At 30.1% G+C, this 20,179-nt stretch overlaps 1 protein-coding gene across 1 annotated transcript in view; it reads left to right on the top strand.

Moving 5' to 3' along the window:
* LOC143227371 (uncharacterized) overlaps window positions 1-19,516 on the top strand; it is a 29,026-nt gene extending 9,510 nt beyond the window's left edge. The window contains exons 3-10 of the mRNA XM_076458825.1: window positions 5,492-5,554; window positions 7,674-7,706; window positions 9,209-9,396; window positions 11,458-11,623; window positions 13,726-13,777; window positions 14,321-14,406; window positions 15,848-16,012; window positions 19,363-19,516. Coding sequence (XP_076314940.1) covers window positions 5,492-5,554; window positions 7,674-7,706; window positions 9,209-9,396; window positions 11,458-11,623; window positions 13,726-13,777; window positions 14,321-14,406; window positions 15,848-16,012; window positions 19,363-19,516 — 907 coding nt within the window. The remainder of the gene's footprint in view (window positions 1-5,491; window positions 5,555-7,673; window positions 7,707-9,208; window positions 9,397-11,457; window positions 11,624-13,725; window positions 13,778-14,320; window positions 14,407-15,847; window positions 16,013-19,362) is intronic.
* The last annotated feature ends 663 nt before the right edge of the window (window positions 19,517-20,179 follow it).

Genomic DNA, 20,179 nt, shown 5'->3' on the forward strand with positions numbered 1-20,179 from the left:
GTTTAGTAAGAATGAATACTCATATTGGTATTTGGAATGTAGCAATAAGACATTTATATGTGATTTGAAGGTGTGATGTCATCAAAATTCTAATTTTTGACTACAGTCAATTGATGAAATGAGAAGTCCATTGAAGGCAATCCTTGACATTTTGGAATTTGTAGGCTTGCAATGCTAAGGTTTCGAGTTTTATTCCCTATGGTTTATTCCTTACAACAGCCCTTCAGTACATTGGTACTCAGAATAGATTTTGTCCATATCTAAGGGTTTTGCTTCTCAGCCAGATTGCTCTCATCAGTGTTGGTGATTATTGTACACTTTCAGAGTATGTGGGGGCTTGGCCCCAAGAATTTCTGGATGTGTTGTAACCTTAATCATGGATTCAGGAGCATTGCAGGTTCTTGAGTAAGGGTTTGACATTCAGTTCACATTTTCACCACTGTTATCCACCCAACTTCTAGGGTTTCTGTCTCCTACAAATTATTGAGATTTGTATGTGTTTTTCTTATAGCAAAGCCACATTGGGCTGTATGCCTAGTTCACTGAGGGGAAGCAAACTCCTGATTGAGATTTGAAACTTGGTTCAAGTGCTGTCAGAATTTAGTTGATCTTGGGGTAGTGAGAGGATTGTACTAGTCCTTTAAAGGTTTCTTTCCTGTTGGTGGTTTGGCATATGCAGAGAGGATGATTGTGTTCAATTATTGATCTTTTTCCACTATATTAATACCTAGATTCTCCAATATTCAAAAATTACTCATGCTTGAATCTGAGTTGACATTTTTTTACTGGGACTGTAGATATCCAAGTTTATTGTAGTTTGTTCATACCTGCACATTGCTGTAATGGTGGAGACCCATCATTATCAGTGTTTGCTGTGCATAATGGTTAGGTACTGTACTTTTGTGTCTTTACCTTGTGGCTTGCATTGCCTTCTCATGGTTTCTGCTGTGTATAACAAGTTGTTTTTTGTTTTTTTTCACCATCTTCATTCCAATGCATTGTGCACACACCATTACATGGACAACTGGCTACTGCTGGCATCACTTCTTCAATGGTCAGACTGTCACTTCCTGATTCTGTTATCAGAAATAACCAAAGCAGGCTTCATTTTTAGGGCTGAGACTTCTATTCTTGCTCCATTTACATATGCTATCAGTCTCTGGGTATTTTTATATTTCATTTCAAATCTCAGTTGGGCTCAGTTGTCTCATATCAGGCTCAGTGCTACTACACAGGTAGTTCTTTCTCTTCTGGGAGTGTGACATCACTTGCATCTTTCATGCCTTCAGGTTGAGAGATCCTTAAATGGCTTTTATGTAACCAAGATATCAAAAACATTGATTCACTGGATTCCTCAGTTTCCTCAGTAAAGATTATTTTTTTTGATTTCTATGGGTTGTTAAGTCAGGACACTACTACAATAATAAGAGTTTCTCTACTGCCACCATGTCCAGTATTCCATCTCTTTGTGAATGCCTTGGTTCAGGAATGGGGTACATAAACCAACAATCAGGAATTTCAGTTCTTTGTATGAAAGAGGCTTCCCTACCCAATGTTTTAGTCTTATCTGCTCTTCAACAGGCATTGCTTCATGGTCTGTGCTCATTAAAGAAAAATTATCAGGCTTCACTCTGACACTTCTGTGGTAGTGCTTTGTTCTTTTCATTGAGAAGTCACTTGGTCCAGGGCTCCTTGTTTTAAAGTTTTAGACCTTGTTTCTTGGGACCATTCCTATCTTATCACCCTACTAATTTACCATGTTCCATGGGTGATGCCTGTAGTAGCAGGTCAATTGTCTCAATCTTTACAGATTCTCCCAACAGAATAGATGTAACACTGTAAGGTTCTGTTGAATTGACTGTCATATTGCATCTCTAATTAATGGGTTGGCCTCTCACTGGATTGCCCACCTACTGGTAGTTTGGTATTCAGTTTCTCTTTTTGGGTTTTAGCAATGGATGCATTCCATCAAGACAGGATTACATCTTCATGCCTTCCCTCTACTTCATATGTTACTCTGGATACTAATTATTTGTTCTAACCCATTGTTGGGTCCTATTGATAGCACCCAATCCTTTGCTACTTTCTGTTTTCTGCATCTCCAGCATTTTTTAGTGTCTCCATCACTCTTCTACTTCTTTTTAGGCTATCTCTTTGGAAATAGCCATGACTTGATATGGTACACCTGGCTATTTAGAAGCTCAAACTGCAGGCATATATATTCTGTAGTCTTTTGCATGGCTTTGGGGTTTAATTTCTAGGGTTGCTATGTATGTCTCAGTTTTTGCTTAGTCCCAAGATGAACATTTCGTAACAGAAATGGCTCTTACTGGCAGTGGTGTATTGTGGGTAGATTGAAGTAATTTCAATTAAAGTGTCAACCACAACTTGTATTTTGACTTTGCTTTTTGGCAGCGATTTTGTACATTTTACAATTACCCTGTTTAAGGTGGCCTTATGGACTACTGTTTGATTCTTATGACTATATATACTTCAAGTCTCTAATCCTCTTTGTATTTCTCAAGTCACTTTATGTTCTTGGTTTCGAATGACTATTACATCTACCTAACAGGTATTTTAAGGTTACATTACATGTTCTTTCTTAAAACCTGTTTGTGACCTGACCCCTTATATACCATGTATATCCTTTACCTGGAGGCTTTTTTTTTTTTTTGTGGTGATGATCTTCAGACATCACTGGTTTGGGTGATTTGCACTGTTTGTCCACAAACCACATACTCATTCCCTCTACATCTTCAGACTAGTTCTTTTTACACAAGAAAATGTCAGACAAGGAAGGGGATAAATCTTTATTACTGATTCATTTTATCCCTATTTTTTCTTCTGTTTGTACACATTCAATTTGTGGTCATGGGCCTTGAAGGTTTAGTTGCTTGCATTAATGCTGTTAGAGCTATTAGATAAGGATTTTTTTTTATTCGTGGCTTTCTTTGGAGGTGTAGAATCTTCTTCTGCAAGTCATATATACTACGATTTGTCACATTTATATGTCTCCAGTGGCTGGTTAAACTGCCCACTGGAGATCATTTTGTGGACCACTATGTGGATCTCCTGTAATACTTTTATCTCTTGCTACACATAATCTCGTAGTTTCTTCATCTGAAGGTTTTGTCTACCCCCTGTAGCTGTCTTAACCATTTATGCTAGATCACACAAAGGGATTTGTATTTTGATTAGTACCTTTCAGGATCCCTTACCTTGTTTTCACAGGATGCCACCCTGTGGTGAATGTTGCCCACACAGATGTGCTTTTATGAAATCAATTCCACACTAGCAACAATTAATTCTATATACTTCAAACAGGGTGCAACAGGCTCTGTAGCAATAAGGTGTTCCATTAGACCATATAGGTGGTTTTACTTTACTATGCTGATTGACTGCTACTCATGTATTATTGTGACTAAAGTATTGGCCAATCCATGCCAATCTTTGAAGTCAGTTTGCTTTTGAAAGTTTAGAGGACTTGGTTCACCTATAGCAATGTTCTTCAAGACTCCTCATTAACCCCCCCCCCTGGATTTTACTAGTGGAGCTTGGGAGTCCTTACCACACTTGGATGGTGGGTGGAGGCTTTTCCTCCAGATTGTCAGAGTGAATTTCTTCACTTCTGGAGAAGAGTGCAAAGTTGGGAACCCTCCTACCAGGATCTCTGGATGTTTTTCTCGGATGTCAGTAGGAGTAGCACCAGCTTACATGAAGGGCCTACTCAAAATATTAGTTCAGATTTGATGTTCCTCTATCCAGTTGGGGTGGGCATGGACCTTCTGTTTGATCAATATTGATTCAGTACATTGTTCATGGAATCAGGTTCACTATCTCCTTGTAATTTGAAGCACTGAGTGGTCCTATAGGGCTGACTTACAGCAATAATCACTCACGTTCAGGGAGTTCAGTCAGGAGTGATATGAGTTTGGCTTAACAGGGGTTCACGTTATTGGAGGGATATGTTATCCATATATAATTAAGTATGCAGCTAATATTAATTTTATATCCGAAAATGTTAAATTTTATTAAACATTTCCATTAATACCACTGTATATTAACTATTAGTTAAGCTTTTAGCTATCTAATATCTTCACACTTCTAAGTATCCTCAGTAAATTTGGATTACTTAAAATAAAATATAAATCTATGAAAAAATTAATCAAATAGTACATACAATCTAAAAAGTTTGATTTTTTTTTGCAAGAGAAATAAATCTGACTAATTAGTGGTATTTTCTTAATTGATCAACCAGTGACTCCCTTAATCAATTACATTTAATTAATTGATTGGGACAGTGTTCCTCAAACTGTGGTACTTACAAATAAAACAAAAGAAGTTACTTTCCCTCTAGTTGGCAGTTGAATAACATCAGAAGAAAAAAAGCTGGCAGTGGCTGTCACCAGCCAGTTATATTCATTTTACTCAGCAGATCAAATTTAGTGAGTTGTGGAAGATAACCATAGTAGTTTTGTTTTAACAAAGACACGGCAAGTAAGTTTTGATAGCAATATTTTCTTTTACTTGGATTGCTGGAATAATCTAATAAAAAAAGTAACAGTCAGAAGCCCTAGAGGTTGGAGTGATCAAAAACAGTAGTAATTGCAAATAATAATTCTGATTTATCAATGTAATTGTAATTTTGATAAACCCTATGTGTAGGCCTCATCCATTGATTGGACTAAACTGTATTGGAGAAGTGAAGCTTACTATAGTTCTTCATAAAATTTAGCAAATTAGGAAAGTTGGTTTTACATAAATCATTATTTTTAATAATATATTTTTCTAAAGATTTGTTTGTCAATATACAGAATCAGTCTTGCACAGATTCAGATTAGTTTGGAAAGTTGTAAAACAATATAAATCTAAATTACTCTAAATTTAAATTGTTGAACACATTGGTAATAAATTTGATTAATTAGTTTTAATATAAGCATAGAAAGCTCATGACACACTTTATTCACAGATACAGTGTTAATCATTTACTTTGTGACACTAATTGATGTAGTAACTGCCATTAAGTAATCAGTTTTGCAAAATAAGAGTGTAAAACGTTTTCTTGTCTGTTACCTTCCCAACTAATAATTAATAAATATAATTTCCTTGAATTACTTGTTCACTACCTACAGTTAACATATTCACAATTAAATTGTCTGTCATTCTCAGTCATTAATTTTAAAACCTCTAAGTTGAAGTGATTTAAGAATTTCATTATTTTTTTCATGTGTGTTTCAGAAGATTAGTACTTCAGGTAATTTAGAATTTCAGTCTTTTTAGGAAGACTTGTGTTAGGTAAGAGTGTACTTATCAAGAATAGAAATTTGGAAATAAATAGAAGGGGACATTAAGTATATTTTCATTGTATACTTCAAGATATTAATTTTTTGGTATTAAAAATTCTGAAGATTTTATAAAATCTGTACTTTATTGAAAATTGAAATTTACACTTAACCTTGATATAACTGACTTTTTAAAATGTTTATTTTAGGCTATGTCGAGGGGGAAATGCTGAAATTTGGAATTATGTTTTAAGACATGTTTGGTCTTTGCAGTAAGTATTACATTTTAATCAGTGATGTACGTCAGAACAAAGAAAATGTTTGAGTAATTTCAATGAAGTGAAAATTAATTTTTTTATTGCATTTTAAGAACAGTATTGGGAAAAATTAATTTATTTTGTTATATATTTAATGCTTATCAGAAATAGTGATATTAATAATTTTTATTACTTTCTCGAAATGTCAGATTAATTCCTTGTGGTTGTATGCATGAAATATACTCTTTAAATATAGTGGAACTCAAAATTACTAAATAATCTGTTGTGGCAAAATAAGATAAAGTTCTAGCTAGACAGATAATATAGCAAGATATTTTTTTGCTAATAAATAATGTAGTTTTTCATTCATACTCTATTTAGTATAAAATTTACATTTCACATGTGTTTTTTTTATGTTAATAAAAGCTGTCAAGATACCATATTCATCAGCACTTTTGAACCCTCTAGACAGACAATGAAAAGTATAATTAGAATGTAAATTTAATTTTTTGAAGCAAACTAAGTGTGAAAAAGAAAGACAATCATGACATACTATTCAACCAAAACAAAACATTTGACACATTGCTCTGTAAAATCTGAAATTTATAAAAATATTAAACTGAAAACATTAGTAAAGTATAAACTAAGTGATTCATCAAAACATTTAAAAAAGAAACATTTTTTAAATGTTACATTTTCATATGCTGGTGCAAATATGAGTGGGTGAAAGATTTTGTGTCATCACCACTTTACAAGTTCACCTTCTAAATTTATTCATTCCCTTCAGTGTCAGGCTTCTTTGGAAATGAGTTAAAAAAAGTTAGGTTTTTGTGACAGCTTATTGTAATAAATGAAAGTGTGAATAAATTAGGGGCAAATAATTTTAAAATACAAATAAAGATGGTTTGTCTTAATTAAATCAGTCCAGTTCATTTTGAAACATGGAGGCACCAGAGTTATCTTGAACAAATTATGGAAAGGGTCAAACAACTTTTTTATCAATGTATGTTAATGAACTTTGCATCAAAACGTATATAATTCAAATTTTAATGTTTTCTAACTTTTAATATTTTAATTTTAAAAGAAATTTATGTAAAAACCCTCTGCCTCCACTTTTTCTTGCTCTATGACACATCTGCATTAAGATCTTTCTTTAACTTCAGAAGTTAAAGTTTTATAGTGCATATCTAATTAAATGCATTAACTATGCATACTGACAAGGAATAATATAAAATTTGTATCTCTTAATCTTTTATTTGCTGATATGTCAGGAAAATTTGTCAAGTCATAAGAGAAATTCATCCTATCTTTTTATGCACATCAAGCCAATCATTCACTCTTACCTTCTTGTCTGATGAACTTGTTTATAACCAATAGAAATAGCATATTTTAACTCACAGGATTCATTAGTCTTTTGTTTTTTTTAGCAGTTAAAAACTGAAGTTTGCAAGAAAAGTCATTGCTTTTTGCTGTGATGAAACTTTCAACCTATATTCTAATTAGAAATCTTGGTAAAATATAGTAATTTTGAAACATTTTATTCTACTTTCTGATATATTTTATGTTGTCCTAAAATACATTTTTGAAAGGTACATGACTCATTTTTGGACAAACAACATGATGATGGCAAAGTAAAATTATTGAAGTATTGCGAATGTATTCAAGTTGAAGTGTGTATTAAATTTCTTGGGTTTAAATATATTTGTGCCTATTGTCACTTATTTTTAACAACATTAAAATAAGCAAGAAACTTCTTGTGTTAGAACAAAAATGGAAAAAAATTCACAATTCTATAGGGTATGTGTGTCACATGATAGAAACTTGATCATTTGCTTACCCTAATATACACTGGATAGAGAGGTTCCAAACTATCATAAAAACATGAATCTAATAGAACATAGATGTGAAATTATTAAATACTGAGGCTATTATGATAAATAGCTAATTATCTTTTACAGTGTGCAATCATTTTAGAAAAAAAGTATTATTTATTTTATTCTATATATTTTAACTTTTACTATAAATTGATTTCATTATAGTTAGTGTTAGAGAAAATAAGTGCAAGTATAAAGTTTTATTGAATTAAGTATATTTAGATGGATTATTAATTATCTTCTTTTTATTATTTATATAGAACTGTAAGGCAAGTGAAAGGAAACATTATGGTGTATCCTTTTTTGTAATTAACATTCTCATAATTCTAGGATAATGTCATGTGTTCCACCTTCAGTAAGGAAGATTGTCAGGGGACATAACAATTCAAGTTTTACCAAGAGTTCACCCAAATGTAAATGCCTTAGTAGGTGTTTTATAATATCTATTTGCCCACTAACAAATAAATTACCAAAAACACTGTTTGTTGTGAGAGGCTTAATGAAGTGAATAACAATTTTGTGGAAAATACTGTTTCATCCCTTAGTTCACTGAATACAATTCAGAATAATTCTTTTTTCATTTCTTGTTTTGGTACTTCCTCACATCTTTTGTATAGAAGAAGGTTACTCAAATCTCTGTTTCTCATTATGTCATCCACAGTTTTTTTTTCTTGTATTACATCGTTATATAATGTTTTTGTAAAATACAAGTGGAAATAATGCACTTGTATAAAAATATTTTCTTTAGAAGGATTTCTCCCTTGACTCCCTAGGTTGATTTATATCTGCAGTTATGAACTTTATTTACATTAAATTTGTTTTCTATTTCCATTTATAAAATTGTACTTGAGAACCTCATGGATGTTTGAAGTTAATTGTGCTTTCTAGAATGTACCAATAATTATAGAACTATTTTCATTTGCTTGAAAAGTATTATCTTAGTATATTGAAATATCAAAAAAAAAGTTAAGTTACTGAAGTCGTATACAAGTTTTGGGGTGAATTCTTAACTCTTTCAGATTCAGTTGATAAAAAAAAAAATTACATCAGGATCCAAGAAGACCATCTTGTTATTTATGTAGCTCTTTCATTTTATGAATAAGTAAATACATTTTTTTTGTTTTAATCTGTTAAGGGATTTTGCTTTGAGAAGTAAGTGATATCAGCATATAGTTTTGTTATTTTGGGTAGATTGTTAGTTGTTTTTCACTATAGTACAGAGAGAAACTGGTAAAAAAAAATGATTTACATTAGGGCATATTCAGTTATTTAATTAGTGTATATTTTTTGGATAATTTTTTCATTAGCTAGTGTTTTATTTCAACACTTGTCATATATTTTGCTCACAGTTCAAGAATATGAAAATAATTATAATTTTGTGTGATTTGCTTAATTTTAAATAACCAACAAGATAATTTTCTTTACAGTGTGTTTACTCCATTTTAGGACAGTAAAATTAGTATTTGATACTTTTTGAATAACTTTGTCTTTAACAGCACAATTTTTTTCATAAAATGAGTATATAATATTTCTAACATTTGGAAGATTAGAAACAAAAATGGAATATTAGTCTTAAAAATATTGATAGTGTTAAAATGATTTCACTAAATTCTAACATTTTTTTATAATTCTAAATGAAATTCATAAAACTTGGGATAAATTAATTTCTTGGAATAAAGATACTAATTGTTATGAATTTATAGTGTGTTCTAGTCAGTTTTTTAAATACATTTTGCAAGGATTTGCTCATCATCTTTAAACTACTTGAGCAAAAAATACCTTAACTAGTTGTTAGAAAACATGCTCAACTCAAGCAGACACTGACATTTGAAGAAGGGAAGTCACAAGAGGATGTTGTGGATGATAGGAGTAAATTAGAATCAGAAAGATTTCTTCTGATGCAAGAGTTGTTAAAAGCTGAATCAAAAAAACAACATTTAGAAAAGTCATTGGACCACCTTCTTAATGATATGATCAATTCAGGTTTGTATAAGAATTTACTTCACTATTAATTGCTTTTATAGTTTAGCCCAGTATGCATGGCTTGTTCTTCTACTCATGTCATGACACATGACATTTTAGAGTTAATTTCAAAAGCTAGTATAACAACTTTGATATGTGTCAACACATTTATCATCAAAATCTGTTTTATAACACAGAGTTTTATATTATATTCATTCTTAACTTCAAAATAATATTTTTGAATGTTCTAATTTTTTATTTTTTTGTCACATGATGTGCAAGCACTCTTTTTGTTGTTCATTTAGTTAATATAACTTCGAAACCCTAATATGTGCATTGTGTTATTTTAGGCACGGTATTTATAGAATTCAAAAGTGCATTAGTACAGTGTGAATATCTTTATCTCCATTTACTAAGATATAAATAAATTTTCTCAACTGATGATTGAAGTCTTGTCCATATGCCATTTACTTTCAAGGGTGTTTCCAAAACCAGCTCATCTTATTTGATGTACTTGTTTATAATCGGTACAAAGAAGTTACTTGGAATTAATATCTTCTAATAGTTTTTTTGAAACTGGCAATAAGATATGATAACAAATGTATTGGTTGTGTAACTTGAATGTAAAAGAACTTGAAACTCCTAGCAGTGGTATTTGATTTTCTATCTTTGCATGCATTTTGTATTATTTATTTATTTTTTACTTCCTGATACATGATGCATGGAGTTTACTGTATGTTTTCTCCTTTCTCGTTATTAGGATTTATACTGTTTCCATTCTCTAATAGCTTTTTTCTCATACCCAAGTACCTCATCTTCCTCACATTTGTGATTACTTTGGTCCTAATTTGTAAACTTTCTGTCTCTTCCTTTCTTGGTTCCCTGCCACTGGTATCCATTTGGCCCCTTACCTTTTATTTCCATTTCTGGTTCCCCATTTTTTGTTTTAATCTTTATCTCTGTATCCTTCTGTATTCTCTCACCTAAATCTGTTTTTCTGAGACACTTCTTCATGCTTCAGATGGGCTATTGTGGATTTTATTTTTTCTCTGTTTTGCTTGTATCATTTATTTTACTCAATCCCTCTATTCTTTGTTCACCTGCTGTTGGAAGTTGTTAAGTTAGGTTATATTCCTTTTTACATTATTATTTTCTTGTGTAATTGTTATTTATTTCTCCTTTTCTCTGCTCAGATGTTTTCAGTTGTGTTTTTTTACCTGGTGTGATAATATATGGCTTCTGCCCTCAATATCTTTTTAATTTTTTTTCTGTTTTGACATTACTCTAGTTCTGTTCTTTGTCTAGATCAGTCTACTTCTAACCTTACTGCCCTAGATTTCAGGCCCCTCTCTTTTTCTCAGTTTTCTTCTACTAGAAATCTAGTTCATCACTCTTCTTGTCAGTGACTTTCCCATCCTCACAGTTCTGTGGGTGCCTATATTTTCTTCTGCTGTTAGTCATTTTCTACCATCAATCCTTTCTTACCCTTGGTTTCTTTTTTTCCTCTTTTTTCATTTCATATCTTTTGCCATTTCCATTTTACCTCCCTATGCCCCACTTATGGCCTTTGTTTACCCAGTTGCAGTTGGCCACAGTCTTTGTGTTGGATGCCATCTTACATGCCATTCTTGGCCCATCCTCTGTTTGTTTTTTGTTTCATCCATCTTTTCCTCTGTTTCATTCCATGCTGTTATCATTTGACTCTTTTATATTGATTGGTATTGTGAGGGCCTTTAGTTGCCCATATTAATGGCCCAGGGCTGGCATTTCCTTTCTTAGTCTATTTATTTCTGTTCACCCATTCTGGGATGTTTTCTCCCATCTAATTTCTTTCAATAGAATACAAGGTACAAGTACTTTTTGTGTAATTTTAAAGTTTGGCTTATTAGTTAGTTTATGAAACTGTGAAGCTTTCACTTTAATAAATGAAATGCTTTTGTTGTCTTTAAATAGTCTAGATTTTGCTTCTTCCTTTTTTTCTTTCTTACAAGTAATCTCAAAGAAGCTGTCCATTAGTTGAAACCATAATACAATTTTGAAAGTGTATGATATGTATTGATCATTTATATGTGAATCTTTTAGATAGAAAAGTGACAACTGCTCGAGACAAAGTTAAGGAACTTCAACACACTTTGGCACTAAGAGAATTGTTTACAGCTTCTGTTGTTGAGAAATCCCAGGGTTTTCTTCAACTTAGAAACCAGTTGGATTGTATTTTGGAAGCACTGAAAGAATCATCAAGATATAAGTATTTTCTTCTGCTAAAAATTTGACTTTGGTTGCTTTTGTTGTTATTATTGCTACATTCTATTAAGCACAGCTTTTCATATTAAATTATTTTCTGATGCATACATTGGGAATAGCCTAGTGGTTAGCATACTGAACTGTGGGTCTGAAGGTCAGTAATGTACACCCCATTCTTACAAAAATTACACTATGTAACAACATTTTTACTTTTTCTTGTTCCTGAGCAGAAAGTGTTATTTCCCAATTGCTTATGCCTAAAGTAAATAGAAAAGACCTATTTTTCTCTTCAGACTTTGCTTTTGTGACCTGGGAGTGTATGACAAAAACATGTTGGGAGACTATATTTGGAGGCTGATACAGTTTCAAATCTCGAAAAACTACTCACTTCTAAACATTTTTGTATAACTTTAGTATAAATACATGTAAATCTTGATTCATATGTCGTTTTATTCAGACCTTATGTAAATGAAAATGTTCAAAATTGCCCAGTTTTACGTAGAAAATAGGTTAATTTCTAAATTTCGTTATCCAGGCCACAAAAGCAAAGTTTGAAAGGAATAATGACCATTTTCTGTACTTTTACAACATAAGCAGTTAAGAAATAACACATACTATCCAGGAACAAAATTTGTCTTACATAATGTTATTCTACACATATTGGAGCTATGTATCATAAGATTGGCAGTCAAATTTTACTATTCATTTAGAGTACTTCAAGAATTGATGGTGGGTGTTGTTGACTAGAACTAGTTGTCTTCCTTAGTTTATCAGTTCCAAGTCAGAGAATGGCATATAAAAGTAGACCTATATATTTTAACAAATATTCAAAAACAGTTTTAGCATTTATTACTTGTTATTCTGCATGGTTGTTAAAAGTGTACAAAGTTTAGAAAAAATGACGTGATTTTTTTTAATTTTCATTTTTATGACTTTTTCCTTTTTTATGCTTATTTAGCAGGAAATTTCATTATCTTTCTATTGTAAACATTTTGAAAAATACAGCACAATTACCTAAAATGGCTTAATGGAATTTTTTTAAAGATGGCACATCCTGTGAATTTACAGATCTTTCTAGAGAAGAGAAAGCTAATACTGGTAAAGGTTGTTCCCTGATTGTGGGTTGCAGAACAAAATATAGTAAAACATAAACATTTTTCATTAAATTATTTACAAGATAACAGTTCTAAAATGTTTTTGAACAAACAAAACAAACATACAATTGTTCTACTAAACTTTATTGAATTATATTGGAAACTCTGTTCCCACAGATGGGTTACAGGTTAGTGAAGTTTGGAAACCTTGATTCAGATCTGCCTGCAATCATATGTTTTATTTCAGTGCAAAATAGTTTTAGGGTGGACTCAACATGAAGAAATATTCTTTTTAAAACTCCCCTGACACTGGACAAAGCAATATTTTTTACCATAATTTTATTTATTACGGTCAATATTTAGTGCATATTTATGTTTGGAATTTTCTTTTTGGAAAACAAATTGCAGTGAAAGTAAGATATCTGAGCATGGCTGTTGTTTAACATTTCTATTAAATGTTTAAAATCTTGGGGGTTCTCCAGCTAAAATGTTTTGGAATCCTTGCTATAACCAATTAAGTTACTTTGTGTTGAATACTGAAAATCAGTTTTCAGTTCATTGTTTATTAAGGACATAATTTGGCTGAACTCTTCATCTGCACTGTAGGTTTCTATCTTAAAAAATTTATTTTCATTTTGTAGTCTGAAGTGGATTTTGAGACTTTGAGCATCAAAGGTACAGTTGGTTGAAACAGCCAAGTAGATTCATTGGCTTAAATCTCACCTGGTATCATTTGTCATTTTTGTAAAAATTTCATTCTGCAGTTGCTCATACTTTTATAGTGTAATGTTAGCAAAATTAAATTCCGGCTGTGTCTAGCAATTGAAAGTAAAGTTATGTAAAAAAAACCAACAAAATCCTAGCAGAATTTGAAAGATTAACCACTTTGTGGGCATTTTTACTTTGGGATACTTTACATACTTCTTTTATGATTACATTTAGATAATAAGTCACTTTTGTAGGTTTTTTTTCTTACCATGTTAAATTGTAATGAACTGTACTTATATTGTAGTCTGCAAGAGCCACGTGATGGCTTAAAATCTGACCTGGAAACTACTGCTTCTGTAAGTTTTCCTTAATTTATAGAAATATAAAATTTTGATAGTACAATATACATATATTCTACAATATAGGTTAAATGTTTTTACTTAACCTCCAATTTAGTATCCAGATATTTAACTGACAGAGATGTTGAAATTTTGTGTAATTTGTGTTTTTATGTTGAGATTATGTTGTCATTATATTAAAAAAAGGCATTAAATTGTATGTTTCTTATCATTATTTTTAAATAATTTGCATTTGATCCTTTTAAATATCATATTAAAGAGGTAATTATGTCTGTTGGGTGGGATAAGAATGGCTAAATTATTCAGAAACCTCTTATAAAAATTAACAATGCTAAACTTTCCTGTTAAACTTAGTCATTGATACATATCTGTAAACAATGTAAGTCTGGTTTAATAAAGTACATTTTAAATTGACATGTCTTCTTATGTACTAAGTAAGTTGAAAGTTTAAAATATAAAAACATGATTACTTGATACATAAAATGGAAATACAAGATATTGTTTTGTCAGTATCATCTTATGTAACTAATTCTTCCACAGAAAGAACTACAGGAAATAACGAAAGCTATACAGAAGTTTCTTCATAGACTCAGCATGGGAGATTTTACAAATGACAGAGTACTTCTGTAAGTTTGTCAATGATTGTACATTAATAAAACAATTACGTTAAATTATTTCTTAAACACAAAATAAATGTTTGAACTGTTTGCATTTTTAACTTTTTTTTTTGATGAATACAGAGAGAATTAACAGGTGCTTTCTATATAAATGTATTTTTACTTGTGTCATTTGTAAGTTTGGAAATTTATAACTGTGACTACACTTCATAAATGTTTGTACTTTGTGGCTCTTGATAGTATTTGCAGTTTATCTGTAGAATCTTTCAGCTATTTAATGTTTATTTTTGTTCATACTTCCCAACTACTGTTTAATTTTTCAGAATAAATCTCTTAACATTCATTGTTTTTTTATAATGCTCAGCCAGTACTGTTTAATAACATATTTATTTTTAATGCTTATTTCTTTAAGAAATCTGTTAATTTTCACCATGATCTATCTCTAACTTTATGGAGTTTACCATCAAAATAAATAATTTGTATGTTTTCTCTATATCTCTTTTTTTATTCATTATAGCAAAGGTTTGGAGAAACATAGCAATTATCTTGTCCATCTGTTAGAAACATCTACTTTGCATATAATAACTAGTTCTATTTAGCAGATTTTAATTAAATTTTACAGGTACTTCCGTTATGGATGGCAAAAATGTATTTATTTTGTACTTAAAAAATAATCAAGTTCGCTATTTCAAGAAATTAAAATTTAGTTTCTCTGCAAAAGAAAATATTCAGTATTTGATGTTGTATAAATGACACTTTTTACTCTTAAAACAGTGTCTGATTTTACCCTTCTATTAAATTGTATATTTAACAAAACTGTCTTGTTCCTTTTACTTTTGATTGCTTTTTGAGTAAGTGCATTGACATCATGCCACCTACGGTGCTACAATAACATATTTGTAATTGTATCATTTGTCTTGGTTTTTTTTATAACTTCTGTGACGAAGTTATGCCACATAGAGCTCTCTGTAGTGTTTGAAAAGTATAAAAAACTACAGAGTACAGTTCAGTACAGCTTAAAAATAACTTTTAAAAATTTCTTTACAAAAGTAATATCCTAGACTTGCATGATAACAGATTGTCCTGTACCCCCAAATCAAAGAAATGCACTTGATTTATTTAAAAAAACAACAACCAAAGATCATCTTTTACCCTGGCAAATACAATAACTGCAAATTATACATATATACACACATTTTTATCAAATGCCAAATATAAAGAAAAACAAACAACCCCTAATTGTTAGGAGAGATCAACCATCCTACTGACAGATATTTTTATGGTTAAATTTAATACATTTGAAATCAAGAATACACATACTAATAAATGATTGCTCAGAATATTTGGTGTTAATTATTTTTGCAAGGTGAATTTATCTATTCTGTATTATCTTGGTTCTTTGTACTCCCTTTTCAAGTTTACTTGTACAAATTTGTTTCTTATTATTTAGGCATTCAGTGAAAATGGATTTATGGCAGAGTGTAAGAAAATTAGTGAAATATTACCCAAAACGTAGGTTGCTTACCAATCTCATTGCTCATGCACAGGAAGCAATTATTTCTGTGAATCATCTCATTGAAGATGTTGATGTATTAAAGGATGCTAGGAAGTTGAAGTAAGTGTGTTAAAATTTGTAACATTTTATAATATACTTCCATCTTTTATGTGAGAACAGAATGTTGTTTGTATTATGTAAACTTTTAGCTCACAAGAGTTATACTACTGATATTATTATTGACTGGGAACATTAAATATATTTAGGTGAAATTAAGGGTAATTGATGATTTGTAAGATATTTGAATTTACTTTCATTTAATCCTTTTGCTATGGGCACTATAATATACATGAGTTCACCTATACTTTTGCACACATTAACTATTTGTACTATAACTTTTGATACTTGGTATACTTTAGTAAAGACTATAATAATTTGGTGTAAAAATAATTTGATTTTTAATGAAATATATTTACTAAAGATTTAATTGTGAAAATAGCCTGTTTTGTTACTAGTCTGAGTGCAAAGTGATTTCATGATATGATTGAGAAAACTATTCTTTATGCTCAAAAACTCAAATGTTTGTGTAATATCTAAAACCTCCTAAATAGTTTTCAAATGTTTGTTTTCAGCAAGACTTTATATTTTGTATTTTTTATACTCTATGTGGGGTCTGTCACTTTACCAACCTCATAACCATCATAAAAAAAAGGAAACAAATATAAATTATACTTTTTTCATGCCAGAATGACTATACTAATATTATAGCATGAAAATACAAATGCTTAGTCTAAGTAGCTATTTTTTATTATATTGACCTTCCATCCATGCATAGCTAAGATAACATAACTTGCATTGATATGGTGCACATGGTCTCATGTTACGTATCCAGTAATATAAAACTGACCGTTAGTCTTCCCCATCTTGGCTGTGTTTTAGTGGACTAGTATTTTATAATATACAGCCATATTTCAGTTATTATATATTATATATGTATATAAATTATTACTATTTATAAATAAATTATTGAATTTATTTTCTTAAAATATAAAGCAATAAATCGGGAATTAAAGCAAACAATTATTTCTTTTCACTACAACCTTTGAACTTGGTTGTTGCTGGACATAAGTCTTTTAAAATTTTGCACGTGGAGTAAATCAATCAAAAAAAATTTTTTAGGTTTTATATATACAGTTTAATGACCAATAAATCTTAAATAACTACACTGATGCCATAGAATTAAACTGTAATTTATTTAGCTGAGTAATTAAGATGTATTTAGATTAAAAAAAAAAGAAAGGAACTTCATGCAAACCAAAGATACAACTTACCTTCATGAAATCTTGGTTTAAAAGAATGTAGTAGCCTTTTCATAGATTAAAATAGGTGAGAAAACCATTAGGGGACATTGAGATGTTGATTGGTTATTTACATGTCATATAATGTAATGAGTATATAAGGAACCATTTCAAAAAACAGTTTGATTCAGAACATAAGCCATATCTCTGCAAAATAAAAAGATATGAAGTTCTTATTTTGTATTCTAGCTTGTCAAAAGCCATCTCATTACATTTATTGACTACTTGCATTCAAAATTTTATTGAACTATATTATTATATGAAATAATGTCAATAAATTTGGTATCAAATTGTAAACTACAATCTAAATTTTAGTATTATACATTAGTAAATTTCTAAATTTAAAGTAAATGTTAAATAAGTTTGAAATATCCATTTTTTTGTGTCACATGATATGTTGAATGCAGAATTGGTTCAAATTAGATATTTGTAATGTTCAAATATAAAACCTGTAGCTTCTTATAAATTAGATACTCATATTACCAATATTGACAAATTCAAATCTAAGATAAGAACCTCCTATGTTTTCTGTTTTCAAGTAAATTAGTAGATTTATTGAATTAAAGAAGGTGGCACTGTCCATATTTTTGATTTTTGAAACTATCTGCTCACATATACCTGCTTTGCCCAGTGAAATGTGTATAACCAAATTGAAAACTTAATATGTCCTCCTAGTGGTGTTCTCAATCTCTGTAAAGTATTTGCTGAACAAACTTTCTTTTTGTACTAGATACCAAGCTGTAAGGTAAGAAGTCAGTGAGATTGAAATTTTGTTTTTTTTTTTAGACCTAAATACAGTTTAGTTTCCAAGGTTGATAAATTATAGAGAAATTATGTGTTATTAATTTATGATGTTTTGGTTATTTCAAAATGTGTGTGTTTGCTTATAAAACCTAAAAAAATTGTTAAACATTTTAAACGTGTGAAATTTGATAAGGCTCAGCAACCTACAGCAAGTAGCAAACAAGTACAAAGTTCATAACTAGAAGATAATTGTTTGCTATACTTCTTTATTGACTGTTTTAATAAATATAAGTTTAAGAAATTGTTTGTTAATAGTAATAACGCAGGTAAAAATATAATGTATTATAACTGAAATGTGACTGCATTTTACAAAAATACTGGTCTTCTAAAACAGCCAAAACAGGTCACGTTTTAAAGGCGAGTCTTTTACTTTTTGATATGATAACATGCAATGATGCAGTAAATATGTGTTCAACTTCTTTAATGTAGCCAGGCACTACTGAAAGGTCAGTATAATAAAAAGATACTAAATATACATAGATGTATGTGATGAAGTTTAAGCTATTTAGACTAAACATTTGAGTTTTTGGATTATAATTTTTAGTCATTCTGAAATGAAAAAGCATAATTTATATTTATTTTGTAGTTTTTTATGGTAGTTACAAGGTTCAGATTGACCAAACCCATGCAAAGATGTAGAAGAGAAAATAACAGATAGTTTTTTTCTAAAAATATAGGTTATAAAAATTTTGCATGTGAAATTTGATAATTTTCTGATGCATAAAAGTATTTTTAATTTCAAAATCGAACTTTCTTTGCATGTTGGATTGTCAACATTCAAAAATAGAAAAGGCATAAGAAAAACATTAGTTTAGAAATCTTAAAACTTGATTAAAAAAATTGATATTTTGTAACCAAAAGCCTTATAGTGTTTTATTATGATACACAAAATGTCTTGAAGATAATTTTACTGTATTAAAAATTATAGCATGAAAACTATAACAAGCATAAAATGGTTGAGGTTAGTTCCTCAGACCAAACCTGTTCTGAAAGAGTTAAATATTAAATTCTATAGGTTGTTTATTGGTGATAGAAACAATATGATAATGTAAGTGTTATGATGAAAATAGATTTGTTTTATTTTAAATTACAGATCTATTCTAGGAGTATTATTCACTTATAAATTGAAAAAAAGACTAAATACAATTAGAATGGCTAGTTATATCAGCATATTTTGCCCCATGTTTTTAAATAATACATAAACACTTAACATTTTCTGGAGTATATTCTTTGATTTATTGAATACTTAAGTAAACTATTTTCTGTTTATCAAATGGTAATAGTAATTTTTCTTTTACAATTTCACAGATACCAGCAAAGTGGTGTGATCACTAGGAAAGACGTTACAAATAGTTATAATCTTCATCAGACTGTGGGGCAGTTGCTTGAGGTATATTTCTATGTAGAAAATTTACTGTCCTGTCTGAAACTTACAGGACAAGCTAGCAACTTAGTGTTTTGAGACAATAGATTCTGGATATCAACATTATGAGAGGTTTTAACTTTTAAACAGTGAGAATGTTGTAGGTAGCAGCATCAGTTGATGATGGCTGCCATTTAAGGGTTAATTACGCAAGTAACAAACGTGTTCATGTAGCAAATCTTTAGTACAAAAATAAAACAATTTCATTCTTAGTTTAAAATTATTGTGTTCTAGTTGGTTTAATGTTCCTTTACAGTTAGGATTGAATTGAGACTGGGATATATTTCTAAGTTTTTCTTTATATTTCTTTATTTTAAAATTGAAATATATGTACACCTCATTTTGAAGTTGAATGTAAAAGTATTAATTACTTGTTGAAATTAGTTCTACAAATTATTTAAGTAAGTTGTGTTTAACAGTTGGTAAACATAAAACTTTGAATTTATTGATATTTTTAATGTTTATCACTTCCTTAGTTTTTTGTCCCCCGATGGGAAAGTGGGTAGTCTATAGATTTATAATGCTAAAATAAGGGGTTCAGTTCCCTTTGGTGGACACAGCAGGTAGCCCAATTTTGCTTTACTTTAAGAAAAACAGTCTTAGCTTTTGTATATTGAATATTTTATGCAGAAGAAAAAAAAATTTCATTACTTTTAGAGTGAAAACAAAAATGTGTTTTTACAGTTGTTATTATTTTAACAG

The sequence above is a fragment of the Tachypleus tridentatus genome, chromosome 9 (genome assembly GCF_004210375.1).
Source record: "Tachypleus tridentatus isolate NWPU-2018 chromosome 9, ASM421037v1, whole genome shotgun sequence".
NCBI lineage: Eukaryota > Metazoa > Arthropoda > Merostomata > Xiphosura > Limulidae > Tachypleus > Tachypleus tridentatus.